Genomic DNA, 22,990 nt, shown 5'->3' with positions numbered 1-22,990 from the left:
TATCCTACACCAGAAATAGTGAGAATCGATTCCTAATCGATTCGATTCGCAGTCCTAAATGAAGAAAAGTCATTTTGTTCATTTTGTGTTTGTGAGGAAAAGAAAGAAAGAAAGAAAAAGTACTCAAAAAAAGATTACACAAAAGGGTTTTCTTCCAAAAAATTTAATGGCAGAAATATTTACATTTGATGACCAAGAAATAAACAAACATCTCATTGAAAAGATAACCAAAAAGATCCAAAATTGACCGTAAAGGTCTCCAAACGATATTTTAAGTATAAATGAAAGAGTCTGAATTAATTGATTAAAATCCATTAGTGCAATAAAAATGTCAACAAATGAATCAACTCATATGACATTCAACAATGCGGTTACAAAAAGCAATGAAGCTAATAATAAATCAGACATTCAGTAATATCAGTTACCTTGCATGCCATCATAACAGTGTATCAAAACAACCCAAGCAACGAAAGAGTAAAGAAACAAAACCATGAGGAAGAGCAGAAAATAGTTCTGCTTCAATGAAGCGTCATTTATATATTTATATATCTATATATATCTATATATATATTTCTGTACAAATCATGAATATTTGGTATTATATTCCTCCTTCGTATTGATATGATAGCCTATACAGTATAATAAATGAAAATATTCTTAGCTAAACGACTACCGCTTTTTAAATGATATCAATCTTCATTTTCCTACTTTTTTTTTTGTTGTTGTTGTTCTGAAAAGTCCTTTCACATTTCGAGAACCAAGCGACTTTCTCTCAGCCGTGACTCCACTGGAAGGTGAAGAAAACACACAGCGGTTTCAGCTGAGATGGGTTTTGGATAGAAACTCAGTGATGCGCATGGTACATGTGGATGAATTCAAGTAAGAGGAAATATCTAAAGATGGATATTGTGGAAATAGCTTCTTTCACGAGCACTGCGCGTTCTTCTAAGCAAGACATTCACCCTGTACGCTTCGGTTAAAAAGGAAGAAGGGAAGAGTGGTAAGGAGCGTCGCTTGGATTCGGGCAACGTAGAGATGATTTCTGATCAGGAGAAAGAATCTAGTAATTATTTTATGGAAGTTGTGTTGCTGTGAAACTCTCAACACATACCCATATATAAATGGATATACTGTAGACTTTAGAATGAAGCGCAGAGCTGAAGCTTTTTAAACCATATTTTCTGAAGAGATCCTGTGCTCATGTCTTGATGGAATTAGGGTAAGGTGCGTCTCAAATCGCATACTCATACATCTAAACAGAAGAAAAATCCTGTCGTCTAATGCCTATAGAGGCATCTGGGGAGATTGTCAGTGCCTCTTATGTGTGGATCGAGTGACTACAGTTAGCTTGTTTTGCTAATCTGCCAACGTAGCTAGTTAGAAGCCGGGCAAACCCACAGACTTGTCGCTTTGTGGGTGTGAACATTGTGTTGGTCTTCAAACTGGGGATGGTTGTTGGTGTCATGGTGGAAGTAATAGACACTCTGTGAAGGTTGGGAAAATGTAGATAGTGTAAAAAGAAGAGGGCATTACCACAATTCCAGCATGAGGTGAGCACATGGTTAGCAAAACTTTCCTAAGGTTTCTGTGCAGAATTCTTAAAAACTCTAATACCGTGTGACATTCTGGAAGCGCGTAGCGTTCAGGATTATAGATTCTTATATGTTTAAGTCTTAAATAAATAATCAATAAATATGTAAATCATTTCATTCTTCTTCAAATGTAAGTGCTTAATCTAGGTGAGGGTGGCGGTGGATCCGGAGTCTTTTTCTGGAATACCGAGACAGGGCTACACACACACACTCACACACACACACTCACACACACACACACACACACACGCTCGGTCACACCTAAGGCTACTTAGTCTTAGCTGTTAATCCATCTACTGGTATGTTTTTGGAAAGTGGAAGGAATTCCAGAAAAATCTGGATTAAAGCCAGGAGGAGAACGTAAAACTCTGTACGGAACGGAACCCAAACTGAGGATTGAACTGGGAATGAAAAGAAATAAAAAAAATTAATGGTTAAATAAATATCAGCATTCACATACAAAAAAGTCAGTCCTAGCCACTGTAAGAAAAAGTATTTCTCTGCACAGATTAAAACTAGTCCTGAGTCTAGCATTAATTCCAGGAAAACTCTGGATCTACGTATTGTTTGGAAAACAGGACACTACAGGTCAGGTACTGGATAATCTGGGTTAGTTGTACGCATGGCTGGGTTTGGGATGATGTGACATTCTTGGCAATTTTTATTATAAATGTTTTTTTTTGCTTAAATCCAACATAAGGCCTAAATGCTGCCCCCTGTCCTCCTTGTCCCACTGTCCCCTTGTCCCTCTGTACTCCCATTCTTCTGTCCCCCTGTGTCTCTGTCCCCATCCTGATGTACCACACCCTACTGTCTCCCTGTCCCCATTTTGCTGTCCCGCTGTCCCCATCCCCCCTCCTACTGTCCCCATATGCTGTTGTCCCTTTGTCCACCTGTCCTGTTGTTACCCTGTCATGCTGTCCCCATCCTACTGTCCCCTGTCCCCCATCCTTCTGTCCCACTGTCCCCTGTTCCATCATCTTGCTGTCCCTGTCCCTCTGTCCTGCTGCCCCTCTGTTCCATTGTCCCACTGTCCCTCTGTCTTGCTGTCCACCTGTCCTGTGCCTGTGAGAACAACCAGGAGAAACAATAAGGTCTGGTATTTCCACCCTTCATCTGAAAGAACTGTATGCCTCGGAGAGTGGAAACCCGATTTAGGGTTCTGTGAGGAACCTCGCCACTCCCCATCCCCCATCCTGAGGGAAATCCCACAATGCATTGCACACTTATCTTCAATAATAAACACTCCACATTTCCACTACAACACAGAGGCCACATCTGCAAAAGCGTCACTTTAAAAAAAATTAAAAATGCATAAAAGAGACCAAAAACACATTCATGAGCGAGGATGAGAGGGAATACCGACACTAATCCCCAGTCGTGTCGATGGAGTCCATGTTGAACAGACAAGCTGTATATAGTTTATTATTATATGCTTAGTGAATAACTATTGAGTTGATTAGAAACAAACTAGATTTTGTGTTGTGTTGCGTTGTCACCTAAAACTCATCCCAACATATCAAATAAATTCCAACGCGTCTCATCCTCTGTCACGATACTGGAACACAACACAGAGTAAGGCATCAGGAGAGATCATCATCAATAACTATCAATTTCAGGAACTAAACCACAACAGACGTCTTTCCTCTGAGGAGGCCGGAAGTCTTAGTCCAAAACCTGTCCATGAACAAAACCTGGAACGTTCATACTGTGCCCTTTAGCCTAGAAACTGAAGTCCAGCATGCTTAGTCTAGGAACTAATGTCCAGGAATTTTATCCCTGGAATTTTAGTTAAGGATCTCAAGGCCAACATTTTAAGCAGAGCAATCTAAGTCCAGAAATTAACAGAGGAGTTTAAGAAGAGTAGCTTTAGCAAAGCAAATTAAGACCATATATATTAGTCCAGGATCTTTAGCTCAGCAATTCTAACCCAGAACCTTAAATCCAGCAACAAAAGGAATTTAAGCACAGGAACTAATGTCCAGCAATTTTAGTGGACTTCATAATCCAGGAACCTAACAGCAGCGTTAAACATAAGACTGTTAACTTTAGCCAAGGAATTTAAGACCAGCAAATCAAGCCTTATATTCTTATATTAAGACTTATATTCCAGAAAATGAAGCAGTCAAATTTAAGTCCAGGAATGTTTGCTAATTAACTAACAAAAAGACAAAATTTTTAGTCTAATGTCTGGAAATTATAGTTCAAGAACTTTAATCTAGCACTATTAGTCCACTACATCAGGCAGGAGAAGCAACTAGGAATGAATGACGTTAACTTAAGTCCAGAGACATAAACAGAGATCTTTGGTCCAGCAACACAAGCAAAAGAATTTAAGACCAGGTACTTATGTCCAGGATGCAGTAATACAATTTTAATCCAGCAATTTTAGTGGACCAGGAACCTAAGGGCAGAAACTATATTTCAGGAACCTCAGTCCAAACAGTACATAACTTTAGTCCAGCGACTTTAGATCTAGAACCTAAGTACAGACCTTTAAGGCCCAGGAACTTTATTGTGGATTTAAGACCTGGGGTTTTAGTTCAGTAATGTAAGACAAATTTAAAGCCAGGAACGCAAGGAGAAAGCTTTAATCCAGCAACTTGTGCAGAAGGACTTTCAATAATAGTCGTAAATAAACTTACATTTTCAGTCCAAGTTCAAAGATTTCAGCCCAGGAACTAATTTCTGGAAACTGGATGTTCTAGCACTTTTAGTTCTTTACTTTAGTCCAGGAAATTTCGGGAGGAGCAGCAGCTTAAGGTCCAGCAACTTTATCTTAGCCAACAACTTTAACTTTAGCCAAAAACCTAAATCTTTAGTCCAAGAATTTAAGACAGGAACTAATCCCAGGGGACTAGAGTTCATGATCCCTAGTGTAGCATTTTTAGTCCCTCACTTTAGTCCAGGAACCTTAGCGTGGAAGCTAAAGGTCCAGCAATTTTACCCAAGGAACTTTTTTCTGGGAACTTAAGGCCATGGATTTTGGGGCAATCATTCCATTGATGTTAAAAATAAATAAATAAATAAATAAATAAATAAACAAACAAATAAACAAACAAACAAACAAACAAACAAACCTTTCCAGCGCTAAAACATTTGAGCTAAGCTAGGAAGATATCAGAATGAAAATATTTGAGTGTGGATTTAAATAAATCTGTCCGCTTGCTATCCTGTTAGTGATGTCTTGGTAAAACTCTAGGCGACATGTAGCGCAGTGTCTGAGGTGACAGTCTGATCTAAAATTACTACCAAAGGTCAAAAATAAAGCGAGCTGAAATCTGCCGCGTGCCAGCACCTCCTCGAAGCGAGCGGCGTTTCTGCATTTCTTATCACAATCTTGTGACAGGCCTCGCCGTGTGCCGAAAGACAAGACAGGCCAAATGTCATCGGAGAAGCAGGTATGTGTTGAGACTTCCTCTGTCCTTCTGAGTCAAACAGGAAGTCTCTCAGGTGTGACCGCTGATCCTTTCATTGGGCTTAAATACAGGGCTCAGACTGAAGGTCATCAGGTCATTTCAGGTCGAAGAAACGAAAACAACAAAAACAACAATTTGAGCGGCTTGGATATGAGGGAAGTTCTGAAGATAGCAGTGGTGTGAGTGAGTGGGTGGATTTCTGGGCTCATTTCACACAGCGAGCTTTCCAGCACATTAGGGATTAGCTCAGTCACACGGACCTACACTACACTACACAAAGATGGAGACAAAGCCAGATGAACGCCCCGCACCGAACACGCTTTTTATTTCTGTTCCACCCGCTCGAAAAATCTTCCGCAGGATCCGAACGACACGTCACGTCTCATCACCGTCTGCCGTGGGGAAAAACCGGAGACGATAAAACCGCCCTGTGATAGATCACTGAGAAGTTTTTAAAGAATTACTAAAAAAAGGTTCACCCTGGTTGCCACGGAGACCAAATATGATGACGTGGCGGGCGGCGTTTTCCGATCCGCTCTTGATCGTAATACCGGAGAATTGAAGTTATTTGAGCAAATCTGTTTTGCTGTTCCTGCGGGTGAGGGTAGCGAGAACAAGCGGATATTTGATTTACAGGATGACGTGGAATTAGACCTCGGGGTTTAAACTCCATGAGCGGCACAAACTATTCCTAAACCTTCAAGACTTCAAGACAAAACCCGAAATCGTGGTCTGGTTCTCGTTTCAAAATCCCGGCAGGAGAAACGATAAGGAAGTCATTTTTATCAGGTCAAAAATTCCACAATGAAAGAACGTTTTCTTTTCTTCTTCATCATCATCCTCGTTTTTAAATTTATTTATCCTTTTTATTTTTTCAAATCTGCGCTAATTTAGTTGCCGATTATTTGACACGCCTGGCTTGAGACGAAGCTTCAGAATCGTCTCGCGAAATGATCACTGATGATCGAGAAGAAAATGATAAGAGATATATATAATCTCTCATCTCTCACATTTACATCATCCATTCAAGTCCCAGGGGAGTGTTTCAGGAAATGGATTTTGTTCCAGATTTTTATTTATTTTTTATTATCCGATTCCGAAGCCCAACACCATGGACATCATCATTAATCTGTCTGGTTTTTTTCCTGCTTTATTTCCTTCTTGCTTCCGATTTGGGGTTCTTTTATTTCACAGAGAAGGGGAAATAAACAACAACAAAAAATGGAACCTCGTTTCTTTCGGAAATTTCCAACACGTTCTATTTCTTTGCCTCGTATTCCGAAACCGCAATCCAGTAACTTCCATCCTGTTCGATTTTTTAAAAGAAAAAAGCCAAAAAAACACACGGACCCGAGACCTGACGTTTGAGGAAGGTTGTTGAGATGACGGTGAAATAAATAAATAAATAAATAAATAAATAAATAAATAAATAAATAAATAAATAAACAAACAAACAAACAAATAAATAAATAAATAAATAAGCAAACAAACAGACCCCTTGCTGATGGCTTCCTGTTCCTACACAACCTTGCAATTCAACTGCAACACTTCGTCTGTGAAACGGCAATAAAGACATTTCCCTTGGAAATACGTACATGAATATTTAAGAAGAAGAAAGTGCAAAAATGCTTCTTTTTTTGTTTTCGACTTAAACACATCGCCGGATTTCTGAAGAGCTCAAAAAAGGGAGAGTAGAATGTTTTCCTATGGAATGAGAATTAAACCCAGTTGGATGGAGGTGAAGGTGGAGGTTTAGAAACATGAGAGATTCCTGTGGGTGATTGGCCGCCTGGGGGGGGCTGGGGGGGGCGGTCAGATCGGGCGGAGTCGGAGTGAGAGAGGTCTTTAACAAAATGATAAAAGACTGATTAGAGATTAGCTTTAAAACTTTATATTAACTTCTGGGCTTATGAGCTGTGGCCTGTGTGTGTTTGAGGTATTTGAATCGTTGGCACTTTTATAAATGTTACGAGGGCTAGAAAGATGAGAGAGAGAGAGAGAGAGAGAGAGAGAGAGAGGGAGAGAAACAGACATAGAAAGATAATTTAAGAGAAATACAATGTATGTGAGAGAGGGATACACAGATATTACACAGATATAGAGATAAACAGAGTGGCAGAGAGAGAGAGAGAGAGAGTGGGAGAGAGAGGGGGGGAAGAGCATGAGCGAGGGGGGGGTAACCAGATATAGAGATAAACAGAGAGAGAGAGAAACAGACAGAAAGACAGAGATAGAAATGGACAGAGAAAGAAACCATGAACCTTGAGAAAAACAGAGAGTGAGAGAGAGAGAGAGAGAGAGAGAGAGAAACTGAGAGTTTGAGAAATTAAGTGTTGAAATTATATATATATAAATGTAAAGAACTGTAGACCCCCTGACACCAATTCATCATCATGGAGAAAAAGAAGAAGGGGGAGGAGGAAGAGGGTGAGGAAGAGGAGGAGGAGAGATAGCTGAGAGCTGGTGCTGGTTACACTGTCTTTAATAGCACTTGGAAAATGTGAAAAATCTAGAAAGCACCGAGGCTTTTTCGCCGCTTCTCACACTCCTCTTCAGAACAGTTTAGCCAAATGTTCCTGTGTGTGTGTGTGTGTTTTGTTTACTTAGTTAACGATATGTACGTAACTTACTCAATAACACTAGTTTAGTGATACATCGTAAGGCTGAAAGCATTTAAATGCCTAGAAGTTAAAAGTCTGCGATTTTACTGCGGAAGTTTCTCTTCACGTTTTCACACGTCGAACCTCAACACCGCGTTTATAAACTAATTCTAACCTTCATGTGGGATTATGGCACGTTTTCCTCACAGACGGGAGGAGATCTGGTACGGGATTTTTGGGGTATCAGTGGCTCGCTGGTTGACGGCGATGATGATGATGGCGGTGATGATGATGGTGGTGATGATGATGGTGGTGATGATGATGATGGTGATCATGAAGCTGTGGAGAGTCTCTCAGAGTCTCGTCTGCGCCTCGGGGATGTAGATCTCGATGCTGTCGGCTCGCTCCGTGGCCGAGTTTTGCCGGAATGACGCTGCTCTCTTGGCGGCCATGAGGCGCCGGCGTGCCTCCTGTCTCTGTCTGTCGGGAAGATCCAGAGACTTCTCCCGCGTCACGCTCTTCTTCAGCATCTTCTTTGGTACAGGGGGCGGGAGCTGAGAAAAAAGAACCACAGCGCAAATGAGATTATTTTAAATTCTGGATGTTTTAAATAATCACGTGACTGAGACATGAGAGAATCACGTCAGAACACCAAACCAGAGCACTAGACCATCTGTCTGTCTGTCTGTCCTACTGTCCATCCATCCATCTATCTATCTATCTATCTATCTATCTATCTATCTATCTATCTATCTATCTATCTATCTATCTATCTATCTGCCTGTCTATCTGCCTGTCTATCTATCTATCTATCTATCTATCTATCTATCTATCTATCTATCTATCTATCTATCTATCTACCTGTCTGCCTGCCTGCCTATCTGTCTGTCTGCATTCATATAAATCAGAGCTGCTGTTAGAGAAACTAATCAACTGAAAAAACAATCTAGTAAAAAATCTGCAGATATTTATTGATAAATAAAAATGTTGGAAATGTCGACCCCTAGTGGCCAGAAGCAGCTCAAGCGTCTGGAGACGCTCTACACTGATCTGTTTTTTTCCCTCTTCTAGTTTTCTTGAAATAAAATGGAAATCATGGCCTTAAGTATTAAAATCAGAAAATAAAGAAAGTGAGAAATATTAGTTTAAGCCAAAAGATGTTTTTTTGATGTTCAGTAGTAGTTTGAAGGCTGTCAGACCTCACCTTTTTTACAGGACTCTCTATAATCCTCCAGTCGTTGCTCTTGATCTTCTGCAGCTCGTCGAATTTGGACGTGACGTCATCGATGGAAAGCTGCAGCAGATCCCAGAATCCAGCCAGGTCCTGAGAGGTGGGCCGCGGCATGGCACTTGGGTCCTGCAGCGGGCACGACGGTCAACATTTACATGTTTTACACAGACCTCCACTCTAACAGACACCTATAAGTACAGGAATAAATCTATCTATCTATCTATCTATCTATCTATCTATCTATCTATCTATCTATCTATCTATCTATCTATCTGTCTGTCTGTCTGTCTGTCTGTCTGTCTGTCTTTATTACTTTATGTCTTTATTACTGGCTAGATAGATAGATAGATAGATAGATAGATAGATAGATAGATAGATAGATAGATAGATAGATAGATAGATAGATAGATAGATAGATAGATAGATAGATAGATAGACTTCTCCACTAGGTGTCCACATGTGTAAGCTGCACAATAAGTGGAAGTGAACAGAATCTGGATCCTTCAGCAAACTCACAGAGAAGCCAAGGTCATCTTTTCTGACCAAAACTCTGCTTTATTTCTGAATTTCCTGCTCACTGCATCGACACTTTTCCTGACAGATCCTTAATAAGTTTTGCGCTTCATCAAACTTCAATCAGCAACTAATTTGGGGGAGTGGAAGGACAGCTACTTAATCAACAATGTGATTACTCTGCTACAACTCAATTAGATCAGGATTAATGTCATTATATGAAATAATTACCTTTCACAGATCGAACAGATTCTGGTCAATACTGATGAGTTACACAGACAGGAGAGACACTTGTCTACTGCGTCAGATGGAGCTGAGCAAACTGGAATTGTTTGCTGTACAAAGTTTGCATCTTAAAATTTGGACTGGAGCGATGTGGCTAGCATCACAATTCCCTGAAGTAAAATGATTGACTACGTTATGATCGGAGTCGCAGAATCGAGTCCAAATTCATGAGGGGAAAGTTGCCTGTATTCTGAATCAGGTTATGAAGCTGCATTAAGACAATTCTCAATGTATGCAAATTCTCAATGACCAATCCCTGACCACCTGACCACCACTGTTCCTAACAACCAATCCCTGACCACCACTGTTGGCAACAACCACTAATCTACACTGTTCCAACAATCACTAATCATCACTGTTCCAACAACCAATCACTAACCACCACTGTTCCTAAAGACCAATCACTAACCACCACTGTTCCTAAAGACCAATCACTAACCACCACTGTTCCTAAAGACCAATCACTAACCACCACTGTTCCTAAAGACCAATCACTAACCACCACTGTTCCTAAAGACCAATCACTAATCACCACTGTTCCTAAAGACCAATCACTAACCACCACTGTTCCCAACAACCAATCACTAACCACCACTGTTCCTAAAGACCAATCACTAACCACCACTGTTCCCAACAACCAATCACTAACCACCACTGTTCCTAAAGACCAATCACTAACCACCACTGTTCCCAACAACCAATCACTAACCACCACTGTTCCTAAAGACCAATCACTAACCACCACTGTTCCCAACAACCAATCACTAACCACCACTGTTCCCAACAACCAATCACTAACCACCACTGTTCCTAAAGACCAATCACTAACCACCACTGTTCCTAAAGACCAATCACTAATCACCACTGTTCCCAACAACCAATCACTAATCACCACTATTCCCAACAATCATCAATCACCATAAAGCTACACACACACACACACACACACAAATACACATGAACAGACAAATGCATGTATACACACACACACACACACACACAAATACACATGAACAGACAAATGCATGTATACACACACACACACACACAAATACACATGAACAGACAAATGCATGTATACACACACACACACACACAAATACACATGAACAGACAAATGCATGTATACACACACACACACACACACAAATACACATGAACAGACAAATGCATGTATACACACAGACACACACACACACACACAAATACACATGAACAGACAAATGCATGTATACACACACACACACACACACACAAATACACATGAACAGACAAATGCATGTATACACACACACACACACACACACACAAATACACATGAACAGACAAATGCATGTATACACACACACACACACACACACAAATACACATGAACAGACAAATGCATGTATACACACACACACACACACACACACAAATACACATGAACAGACAAATGCATGTATACACACACACACACACACACACACAAATACACATGAACAGACAAATGCATGTATACACACACACACACACACACACAAATACACATGAACAGACAAATGCATGTATACACACACACACACACACACACACACACAAATACACATGAACAGACAAATGCATGTATACACACACACACACAAATACACATGAACAGACAAATGCATGTATACACACACACACACACACAGATGATGTATAACCTACCAGATTTTGCTGACACAGCCAATAAAACTGCTGGAATTTCTGGGACATGAGGAGCTGAGCGCTGCCCACTGCACTCCGGATCTTACCTAAAACTGAAACACACACACACACACACACACATTCACTTGAAGTAATCCCCTACACACATCGTCTGATCTGAAAAAAGTAATGCTCAGAGTTTTGGACTCACTCTCCTCAGACAGGTCATTCTCCTCTGCCTCTCCCTCCATCTCTTTACACCATCCCTCCATCCTCTTGGTCTCAGCATGCAGCAGCTGCATGAACCAGGTGCCGTCCCTCCTTGCCGAGGGCGACGCCCGGCCCGAGTCGGAAGCCTGGGGCGGGGTCACCGTCACGGCCACCGTGGGTACGGCGGGCACAGAGGGCTCGCGCCAGGGCTCGGCGCTACGCTGTGGGCTGGACGGTTCGTTTGCTGAGCGATAGTCGTCACGGTAACTGAAGAGGCCCTGTGTGCGTACTGTTCTCACCGCGCCGTACTGCGTGGGCGTGCTCGGCTCACTGTGCCTCTGCAGACCGCCGCCTCCAAACTGCAGACTCTTATCCTCCATCGCAGGGAAACCCTCCAGCTCCAGATCAGCCTGCACCGCCGCCGTCACGCTGTTAGAGCGCTTAAAACGGCCCACGCTGAGGCGCAGGGAGAGCGAGAGAGAGACACGTACAGAGAAAGAGAAAGAAAGAAAGAAAGAAAGAAAGAAAGAAAGAAAAACAAAAAAGAATGAAAAAAGAATAACAGAGAGATATAAACAGAAAGAGTCACAGAGAGACAGAGACAGAGAGAGAGAGAGAGAGATGTTTAGATTCAGTCATAAATGATTTATAACTAAGGTACTTTACTTAATACACTAGTTATTACGTGATTATAAATGGCTTATTACTAACATTTAAGCAGAAGTTTTACCCTGTGATTTATTTCAGCTTCTTTTCAGTACCCACCCCTAACCACACCCCTTGACTGCCCAACCACGCCCCCTAATCAGCATTGTCATCTCTCAATTTCTCACATAATGCCAAAAAGACTCATCGATTAAATCCAGACGTGTGACAGACGTCTAAATAAAACAGGCTTTAATAGACCGAAGACATCTACACAGACAGAGAGATGGAATAAAGCACCAGCATTATCATCAGCTCAGTATCTCAGTCGGATTCACATCAATCTCCATTTCTCACACAAGGCACATAAAGCACTGAAGAAAAAACTGTACACTTACCGTTTGTCATCTTCCACCTGGATCCCTACAGAATGATATTCCCGTAATCCTCTGCTCTCCGACTCCGAATCCGTAGCCGCCTCCACCTGAACAAAAACACACCGCCGTTCTCATTAAAAACCACGTGGAAGGGAAACATTCTCGTTACAGCTGATCCCAGATCTTCTGCATCCTAATATCAGCATCTACAATAAAATGCTGCTTATGACTGATCCAGGATCAGCAAATTCTTCTGATCAGCTTAAACAGAAGTACAGCGATCCATACTGTAACTGATCTTGGATCAGATGTCACAAATAGAGGCTAAAATGTCTCAGTCTGATGTTTATCCAAATCCTTCTTACTGCTGATCTGAAATCAGTGACTTCTGTTGCAGAGGCTAGGAAAAAAATCCCATCACATTAATTAGGACTGATCCAAGATCAGTGATTTATTCACTCTCTTTAATATGAACAATAACATGACAATTCTTATTATAACTGATCCAAGATCAGTACAAGTCTAAACAAAAAAGGATGAAAAGGATTATGAAATTATTTTAAGTAGACATAAGGGGGATGTGGTAGCTCAGTGGCTCAGTGGCCACTGCTGGGCCCCTGAGCAAGGCCCTTAACCCTCAATTGCTCAGATGCATAGAAAATGAGATAAAAATATAAGTCGTTCTGAGTAAGTGTAATATACTAGGAAAAGCTAATATACACAGACACCGTGATAGCAGATCCAAGATCAGAGACTGTGTCTAATTAGCATTAGCATTAGCACTTCAAGTCCTTATAATAGCTGATCTAAGATCGGTAACCACATCTAACTAGCATAAACCCAGTCCACCTTTTACCTTCACTAACGCCTGTGACTTATAACTGGCTACGGGGTTCATCACTGCTAATCTAGGATTAAATTATCCTCATTACAGCTGATCCAGGATCAGTCACAACTCTCCTCATTACCTGATCTGAGATCAGTGACTCTCGGCTCTCAGATCAGTGAGAAAATGAAAAAAAAAAAACTGCAGGCTTTCACTGAGCCAAGACAGAGGAAGTTATTGGCTCAGGGACCACACACCTGAACACACACACCCACACACACACACACACACACACACACTTTACAAATCGCACTGGGATGATTAATGGGAGCCGTTGAAGCGACAGAGCTCCTGAATGCACACTTTGATTTACTATGAAAACAGAGGAGATGAGAGATTCAGAGAGAGAAAATGATGAAACAGACACACAGTAAAACAAAACACACACACACACACACCATTGTGCTCTCCAACCTGTGCTCGTTTCATAATGAGAAAATCTACAAATGTACAGCAGTGAGACTGACCGTGTGTACCATTTTTAATCATTCCACAGCGCTGTCCAGTTCTGGACTCTGATTGGTCAGGAGGTATTGATTAGTTTTCTCTAACAGCAGTTTTGACAATTTCACAGGTTTATATGAACGCGCTCATTCTGATACTCGTTATCGTTTCTATAGCAACAGCTGGTACGTTTAGTAAGGAAGGTTTTGTGCTTATTAAACGTTAATGGGAGGAGTCTCCAGTGTTAGAGGTTTTCAGGCATCTTCAGGACAGAGAAGGTTTCCATTTAACACAACAAGCTGGATTTCTTTTTTCTTATTAACGTCCATTAACATCCACTCTGGGTAACTAGAAACTGATCAAAAGTATGACATCATTTTCTAATGAATAAACTGGCATACTGATGTAATACAAGAGGAATAAACCATTTAATAAATCCACCTCATCACACCAGACTGCTGTTGATTACTTTCTTATAACAGCATGACACAGCGTGAGTGTAATTTACTTCCTGAAATAATGTAAATGCAGATAATCCGTTCCAGCCACCCAAAAATATTCCCAATATGAAGCGTATGGAAACTGTATGGCTGCTTACAAAGAACTGACCCAAGCCAAGCATTCCATGTCAAGGCTCCTCACAGGAAGTCCTGCCACCAAGCTTGAGCTAAAAATAGAACAGACCGCGCCACCAATCTGTCAACAAAAAAACACCTGAAAAATCAGCTAGCTTTTGAAGACATGCTGAAGGTAACGTTGGTATCATGGGTTGACTCTTTCCTAACAGCTTTCACTGACTGAAAAAAACTCGGAAACTCGCTTCAGTTGGCTTTCAACTGACGCTAACAAGTTCTGAATGGTTCCTGGACGTACGCGCAACTTAGCCGGCGTTCGGTTCATCGTATGCCGAAAATGCTTCGTTTGCCGATGCAAATTCCTTACAAAATTTCAATTCTTGAGGCTCGTAAGAGAGGACATTCGTATGCTGAGGTTCCACTGTATTCATAGAAAAGTTCCATATAAACAGAAAAAGGTTATTTTTTTCCACATAAATGTTTGTATCTTCGAAGTAAATGTTGATATCAAACCCATTTCTGCTCTCTGATCTGAAATCTTATGAGTGCTTGTTCATCTACAAGGCAGCTGAAATGTGATCTTCAACCAGTAACATTCTGTGTAAGGAAAAAACACGTTTAAAACACACTGAAAGACTCATTTAACACTGACGTAGTGAGAAAACGGGTTAATAAACTGAAAAATAATTTGATTAAAAGCAAAATCAGCAGATTGTATGAATCATGAATCTTCTACTGTTCATTATTTATCACTGATGTTACCAAATGATTAATATGAGCCGTCATAAAAGATTAATTTTAATTTAAAAGTCATAAATCTGCATTAATGATCAGTTCCCACATCACCACAGAACTACAGACCCAGTGTTTACAAAGCAAACGTGCAAAGACCAAGGAAGTGCAAATAAGTCCAATGCTCTTTACTAACAAAAAGGTAGAAGGAGAATGCATGGGTGTGTTGATGTCCATGGTCAGAGCGAGTGACCACAGCTTCAATCGCTCAGGATTTTTTAAAGGAAATTTGCGAGCAGTCACATTATTTGTGGATGTAATCTTTTAGATTTAAAATGATTTCCACATCCAGGGCACACACACGAACAGACCATTTTAAACAAAAAACTGACTCTGTGTCATTCCACATGCAACAACTTTGGAGTGCTCCTCCTTCACCACATTAGTAAACACTGGGTCTGTAGCTCTGCCTACGTCATACGTGACCTTCCGACGAGATTACGTAGTACGTAGCGCCGTGGATGCGCATCCCAGAGCTAGCGCTAGAAGAGCTTTTGTGGCTAAAAAATCTACAGTTTTGTATTTTTCAAGAAAATGAGTGATGGTTTGTCTAGATAAGATCCTTCTTCCTGGGCTGGGATGGAGGTTTAGAGCTCTTTGAAGCTGCATTTAAACTGTATTCAGGAAGGTCAAACTCATGGTCACCATTGAAGTCCACTATATGGAGAAACATCCTGAAATGTTTTCCTCAAAAAACATCATTTCTTTACCAGTGAAGAAAGAAAGACATGAACATCTTGGATGAGGGGGTGAGGAAATTGTTTGTAGATTATTTGTAGATGACACCAAAATAGACCTGGGGGCACATTAATGAAACCAAAATTGACCAGGGGACACCTTAATGATACCAGAATAGACCAGGGGACACCTTAATGATACCAGAATAGACCAGGGGACACCTTAATGATACCAAAATAGACCTGGGGCCACCTTAATGATACCAAAATAGACCTGGGGACACCTTAATGACACCAAAATAGACCTGGGGACACCTTAATGATACCAAAATAGACCTGGGGCCACCTTAATGATACCAAAATAGACCAGGGGACACCTTAATGATACCAGAATAGACCAGGGGACACCTTAATGATACCAAAATAGACCAGGGGCCACCTTAATGATACCAAAATAGACCTGGGGCCACCTTAATGATACCAAAATAGACCAGGGGACACCTTAATGATACCAGAATAGACCAGGGGACACCTTAATGACACCAAAATAGTCCAGGGGACACCTTAATGATACCAGAATAGACCAGGGGACACCTTAATGATACCAAAATAGACCTGGGGCCACCTTAATGATACCAAAATAGACCTGGGGCCACCTTAATGATACCAAAATAGACCTGGGGCCACCTTAATGATACCAAAATAGACCTGGGGCCACCTTAATGATACCAAAATAGACCAGGGGACACCTTAATGATACCAAAATAGACCTGGGGCCACCTTAATGATACCAAAATAGACCTGGGGACACCTTAATGACACCAAAATAGTCCTGGGGACACCTTAATGATACCAAAATAGTCCTGGGGACACCTTAATGATACCAAAATAGCCCTGGGGACACCTTAATGATACCAAAATAATCCAGGGGACACCTTAATGATACCAAAATAGCCCTGGGGTCACCTTAATGATACCAGAATAGACCAGAGGACACCTTAATGACACCAAAATAGTCCAGGGGACACCTTAATGATACCAAAATAATCCAGGGGACACCTTAATGATACCAAAATAGTCCAGGGGACACCTTAATGATACCAGAATAGACCAGGGGACACCTTAATGATACCAAAATAGCCCTGGGGTCACCTTAATGATACCAGAATAGACCAGGGGACACCTTAGTGATACCAAAATAGACCTGGGTCACCTTAATGACACAAAAATAGACCTGGGGTCACCTTAATGACACAAAAATAGACCTGGGTCACCTTAATGACACCAAAATAGACCTGGGTCACCTTAATGACACAAAAATAGACCTGGGAGCACTGGTGCTTGCTGGGAATTGAAGTCTGTGGCAGCCATATTTATTCGACTTCCTGGGCTTTGAAGCAGAATCCGTGACTTTGTGCACTTTAACAGCAGATTTGTGTTTATTTTAGACTTTGGCACTGAATGAAATAAAATTGAGAAGGGAATTGTTCTTGATTTCTCCAGGTTCTTGTCACGTTACAGTCGCTCAGGATCGTGTCATCCGTCACCACAGCTGTTTGTTTGTGTTTTTTTCTTCTTCTCATCTGCTGGAGCTGCACAGGTAGGTGGTTGGTTTTCTGCATCTTTATCTGAACAGATCTGGAGTTCTGGGAATCCCACAGGATCACAGCTTTCTTCATTGTTCTTTCCCACGCTGTTGTACGAGCCACACAGAGTGTGATCTTTCCTTCAGATTCTCTAAAATAAACGTTAAACTCTTACACCTGGCTCTCGATGCCACTGAGGGGTTGAAAAGAAAATAAATCAAGACCTGAGTTTCTGGATGCAAAACTAAATATGGAATAAACGCCAGAGGTGTGAAGATACGGGACACGAATCAACTGCACAATGGTGTGTTACTGATTATTTTCCTATAACTGCACAACCCAGAGTGTTTTATTCCTCTTTTACTGCAGCAATGAATGAGTGTTAGCATTAGTGCCGTCCTTCACTGATGACTAAAACATTTATGTTCTATTACAACTGACCCAAGATCAAAAACCAGAAACAAAACCCAGCACTGCTGCCAGCATGTAACATGCATTATTACTAAAGAGAGAGAGAGACAGAGAGAGAGACTGAGAGAGGGAGTGTGTGTGTGTGAGAGAGAGAGAGAGAGAGAGAGAGAGAGACAGAGAGAGGGAGTGTGTATGTGTGAGAGAGAGAGAGAGAGAGAGAGAGAGAGAGAGAGAGAGAGACAGAGAGAGGGAGTGTGTATGTGTGTGTGAGAGAGAGAGAGAGAGAGAGAGAGAGAGAGACAGAGAGAGGGAGTGTGTGTGTGAGAGAGAGAGAGAGAGAGAGAGAGAGACAGAGAGAGGGAGTGTGTATGTGTGTGAGAGAGAGAGAGAGAGAGAGAGACTGAGAGAGGGAGTGTGTGTGTGAGAGAGAGAGAGAGAGAGAGAGAGACAGAGACAGAGAGAGGGAGTGTGTATGTGTGAGAGAGAGAGAGAGAGAGAGAGAGAGAGAGACAGAGAGAGGGAGTGTGTGTGTGAGAGAGAGAGAGAGAGAGAGAGAGAGAGAGAGAGAGAGAGAGAGACAGAGAGAGGGAGTGTGTGTGTGAGAGAGAGAGAGAGAGAGAGAGAGAGAGAGAGACAGAGAGAGGGAGTGTGTATGTGTGTGAGAGAGAGAGAGAGAGAGAGAGAGACTGAGAGAGGGAGTGTGTGTGTGAGAGAGAGAGAGAGAGAGAGAGACAGACAGAGAGAGGGAGTGTGTATGTGTGAGAGAGAGAGAGAGAGAGAGAGACAGAGAGAGGGAGTGTGTGTGTGAGAGAGAGAGAGAGAGAGAGACAGAGAGAGGGAGTGTGTGTGTGTGAGAGAGAGAGAGAGAGAGAGAGACAGAGAGAGGGAGTGTGTATGTGTGTGTGAGAGAGAGAGAGAGAGAGAGAGAGAGAGAGAGAGAGAGAGAGAGAGAGAGAGGGAGTGTGTGTGTGTGAGAGAGAGAGAGAGAGAGAGAGAGAGAGAGAGGGAGTGTGTGTGTGTGTGTGTGAGAGAGAGAGAGAGAGAGACAGAGAGAGGGAGTGTGTGTGTGTGAGAGAGAGAGAGAGAGAGAGAGAGAGAGAGACAGAGAGACAGAGAGAGGGAGTGTGTGTGTGTGAGAGAGAGAGAGAGAGAGAGAGAGAGAGAGAGAGAGAGAGTGATAGAGAGATACAGAGAGCAAGAGAATGAGAGAGAGGGGGGAAGGGAGAGAGATGGAGAGAGTGGTAGAGAGAGAGAGACAGCGAGAGAGAGAAAGAGAGAGAGAGTGAGAGAGAGAGAGATTGTCGTGACTAAAAGATTAGAGAATAACCTTGCGCTGCCTTAAAGGCATATGCTTTAAAGTAACTGATGTGTCTGCATACAAATTTAGAAACACACACGCACACACACACACAGACACACACACACTCAAACTGTCAGTATGGGTTTTAATGGTCACTGTGTGTGTGTGTGTGTGTGTGTGTGTGACAGGACTGAATAGCATGAGGACAGTGCACTCCTCACTCATCACTCCGACAACTCTGCCAATGGGCATGGCCTAATATTCTAATGAGCACGCTTGACTGACAGCTCTCTGTCTGATACTCCCAGCCTGTGAGATTCAGGATCGCTTGAACTGACGTGTACCACCACACCCGTTTAGCCCATAAGCTAGCCCATAAGCTTACTCACTAGTCGCTGACTCAGAAGTCTGCTTTTAGTCGCTAGTTTGTTATCACTCATTGCTTTTGCTTCCACTAACTAGCTTGATTTTTTACTGGCTAGTTCTGGATTCTGATTGGTCAGAATATGTCAAGTCATTTTGAAGAACAGTGGCTCTGACATTAGCGCAGTGGCACATCACAGGTTTATAATGATACCTTAGTGTTTCTATGGCGACCATTCGTTCACATGTGTAGTGGCTGATATGGTGACATTTTCTGTGAGTTTACTGAACCTTTATGGAAGGAGTCTCCAGTGTTAGGGTCAGAGGTAAAGCCATAACTTTAAGAGAGAGAGTCGATGCTGATGCTGCTGTTGAAAAGATGCTACACTGTGACCACTGACTCAAGGGTCTTTAAACTAACATCTCCCCTCCTCTCTGCCCCCCTCCTATCTGTCTCTGCCCCCTACCCCACATCACCTATCTGCCCCCTCCCATCTCTCTCTGTCTCCCCTCCCCCACATCACCTATCTGCCCCCTCCCATCTCTCTCTGTCTCCCCTCCCCCACATCACCTATCTGCCCCCTACTATCTCTCTCTGCCTCCCCTCCCACACATCACCTCTCTGCCCCCTCCCACACATCACCTCTCTGCCCCCTCCCCCACGTCTCCTCTCTGCCCTCCTCCCACCCCTCTGCCTCCCCTCCCCCACATCACCACTCTCCACCATCCCCTCTCTCTGCCTCCCCCTCCCCCACATCACCTCTCTGCCCCTCCCCCACATCACCTCTCTGTCTCCCCTCCCCCACATCACCACTCTGCACCATCCCCTCTCTCTGCCTCCCCTCCCCCACATCACCTCACTACCCCCCATCTCTGCCTCCGCTCCCCCACCTCTCTTTCTCCCCCTCCCTCACATCACCTCTCTGCCCCCCTCCCCCTTTCTCTGCCTCCTGCCCCCTCCCCCTCCCTACATCACCTCTCTGCCCCCCTCCCCCTCTCTCTGCCCCCTCCCTACATCACCTCTCTCCCCCCTCCCCCCCCCTCCGCCTCCTGCCCCCTCCCTACATCACCTCTCTGCCCCCCTCCTTCTCTGCCTCCCCTCCCCCACATCACCTCTCTTTCTCCCCTCCCCCTCTGCCTCCCTTCCCCCAAATCACCCCTCTTTATTAAGGCAACTCGAAGTTATTTTTCTTTAAGATGTTCCTATAAAATGAAATCTGATCTAGCTAGCATTGTTAGTGTTAAACAACTAGTACAAGTAGCTAGTGAGCTAGCTAACCTAAGCTTGACTAGCATTTCCTGAGTTTACACTTCTTTGTGGTTTCCTGTGAACATGACTAGCTGCTTTGTCTTTTTTTTTTAGTTTTTTAGTTGTTCTGTTCCTCTCTCATGTAAAAAGTATGATGTTTACTGATTGTTAGCAAGCTAATAAAGTGAAATCTGATCTAGCTAGCATTGTTTGCACTAAACAAATTTTGCAAACAAATTTTGTAAGGTAATTTTTAACGAGCAGCACTTAAAGTTTGGTATATTGAGAATATTAGAATATTAGATAATGACAATATATTATATAGCGTTTTATTTTATTTATATAGATGTATAGATATAGATATAGATATATAAATGTATAATAGTGAATAATCAGAGTGAGTGAACTGCACTGAGATAATCATCATCGTCGCAGGAGCTGCAGACGCCGTCGCCCAGCACAGGGAAAAGCCTCTGGGTGATTAATTAGCGCACAGCCGCTGTGATGATGTGGCGGTGTGATGGCAGTTTAATGTGAGGAGAATAAAAGCAGAAGAGTTAACACCTTACTAACCTTCATCATCTCTGTGCTGCACTACTGAGAGGGAGGTAGAGTCAGCAACCTCAGAGACACACCATCTATCTATCTATCTATCTATCTATCTATCTATCTATCTATCTATCTATCTATCTATCTATCTATCTATCTATCTGTCTATCTATCTATCTATCTATCTATCTATCTATCTATCTATCTATCTATCTATCTGTCTGTCTGTCTGTCTGTCTGTCTGTCTGTCTGTCTGTCTGTCTATCTATCTGTCTGTCTGTATAACTGTCTATCCATCTGCCTACCCACTCATATCCGTCCATTTGTCCAGCCACCCACCCATCGATCTATCTATTCTTCCCTACATCCTTCCATCCATCCATTGATTTATCTATTTGTCCATCTATTGATGTAACCATCCATCCATCCATCCATCCATCCATCCATCCATCCATCCATCCATCCATCCATCCATCTATCTATCTATCTATCTATCTATCTATCTATCTATCTATCTATCTATCTATCTATCTATCCAAGAAACAAATAAAGAGAAATAAAGTTTTGAACTTCATGTGTATAAAAGAAAAAAACAGCATGTAGTAGAAATTTCTTTTCAGCTTAATTGTAAATTTTTTGTTGCCTAGGAAACATTGCTGTCAATCACGCATCTGATCAGACGGTGAAATGGAGAAATTACTGTAAATGGAAATAAACACATTTTATTCGATCTCAGTCTCATGAAGCAGAGTGGGAGTTTGGGAAAAGTTGCATCTAGAGAAGTGTGCTGGTGTCATGGTGATGATACGGTGAGAACACACACACACACACACACACACATTGTGCTATTATTATATGAGTCCTGCTTTCTTCCAGTATAGCTCTGACATTTCAGATGGCACAGAGAAATGACACGGCTCATGCCAGACTCGCTCAGGCCAAAAACACTGAGAGAGAGAGAGAGAGAGAGAGAATCAGCAGTAAGGCAGACAGAGAGGAATGAGGAAGCGAGGGACATGAGGATGAGTGCTTGCACACTAAATCAAACTGAGTGAGCGAGTGAGCCAAAGAGTGGGTCGAAGCTGAGAATATAAAACTGAGGAAGAAAGTATCAGAGGATAAGGAGAGAGAGAGAGAGAGACAGAGAGAGAGAGAGACAGAGAGAAATAGAAAGATTGAGTCTGAGTTGAATCTTAATTAATCGATTGCACTACGATGACTCACAGGAATCTATTTTTAGTGCAACAACAAAACACACACACACACACACACACACACACACATGTATGAATTAAAGGAAAATATTGAGATATTTGTGAGGTGTTTAGTGAGTCTGGAGCTAATCTGTTGCGCAGTGTTGTAATGTCTTTACTCGTTTGAAAGGTTTGATAAATAAAAGACAAAGATGAATAAAAAGAAGAATGTTCATTGAAGTGATTGATAAATTGATGGTGATCGATACTGGTAGACTGATAGAGAGACGGATGGAGGGAGAGTGTGGCATTGATCTGTTACAGTCTGTTACAGCAATGTTGGCAGACTGAGAGAGAGAGAGAGAGAGAGAGATATTTGAGAGTGGGAGTTTAAATCTAGAACATTCCGAGCCAGACTCTGAACA

General features: G+C 42.2%; 1 protein-coding gene across 1 annotated transcript in view; it reads right to left on the bottom strand.

The window, feature by feature from the left end:
- Positions 1–174: 174 nt before the first annotated feature.
- dlgap2a (discs, large (Drosophila) homolog-associated protein 2a) overlaps positions 175–22,990 on the bottom strand; it is a 269,101-nt gene continuing 246,285 nt past the window's right edge. Inside the window, exons 13-17 of the mRNA XM_058398500.1 lie at positions 12,562–12,647; positions 11,520–11,974; positions 11,330–11,421; positions 8,816–8,968; positions 175–8,165 (exon numbers count right to left, since the gene is read on the bottom strand). Coding sequence (XP_058254483.1) covers positions 7,965–8,165; positions 8,816–8,968; positions 11,330–11,421; positions 11,520–11,974; positions 12,562–12,647 — 987 coding nt within the window. The 3' untranslated portion in view covers positions 175–7,964. The remainder of the gene's footprint in view (positions 8,166–8,815; positions 8,969–11,329; positions 11,422–11,519; positions 11,975–12,561; positions 12,648–22,990) is intronic.

The sequence above is a fragment of the Hemibagrus wyckioides genome, linkage group LG09 (genome assembly GCF_019097595.1).
Source record: "Hemibagrus wyckioides isolate EC202008001 linkage group LG09, SWU_Hwy_1.0, whole genome shotgun sequence".
Classification (NCBI taxonomy): domain Eukaryota; kingdom Metazoa; phylum Chordata; class Actinopteri; order Siluriformes; family Bagridae; genus Hemibagrus; species Hemibagrus wyckioides.
The sequence above is the reverse complement of the archived record's forward strand: the minus strand, read 5'-3'. Positions and strand labels throughout refer to the sequence as shown.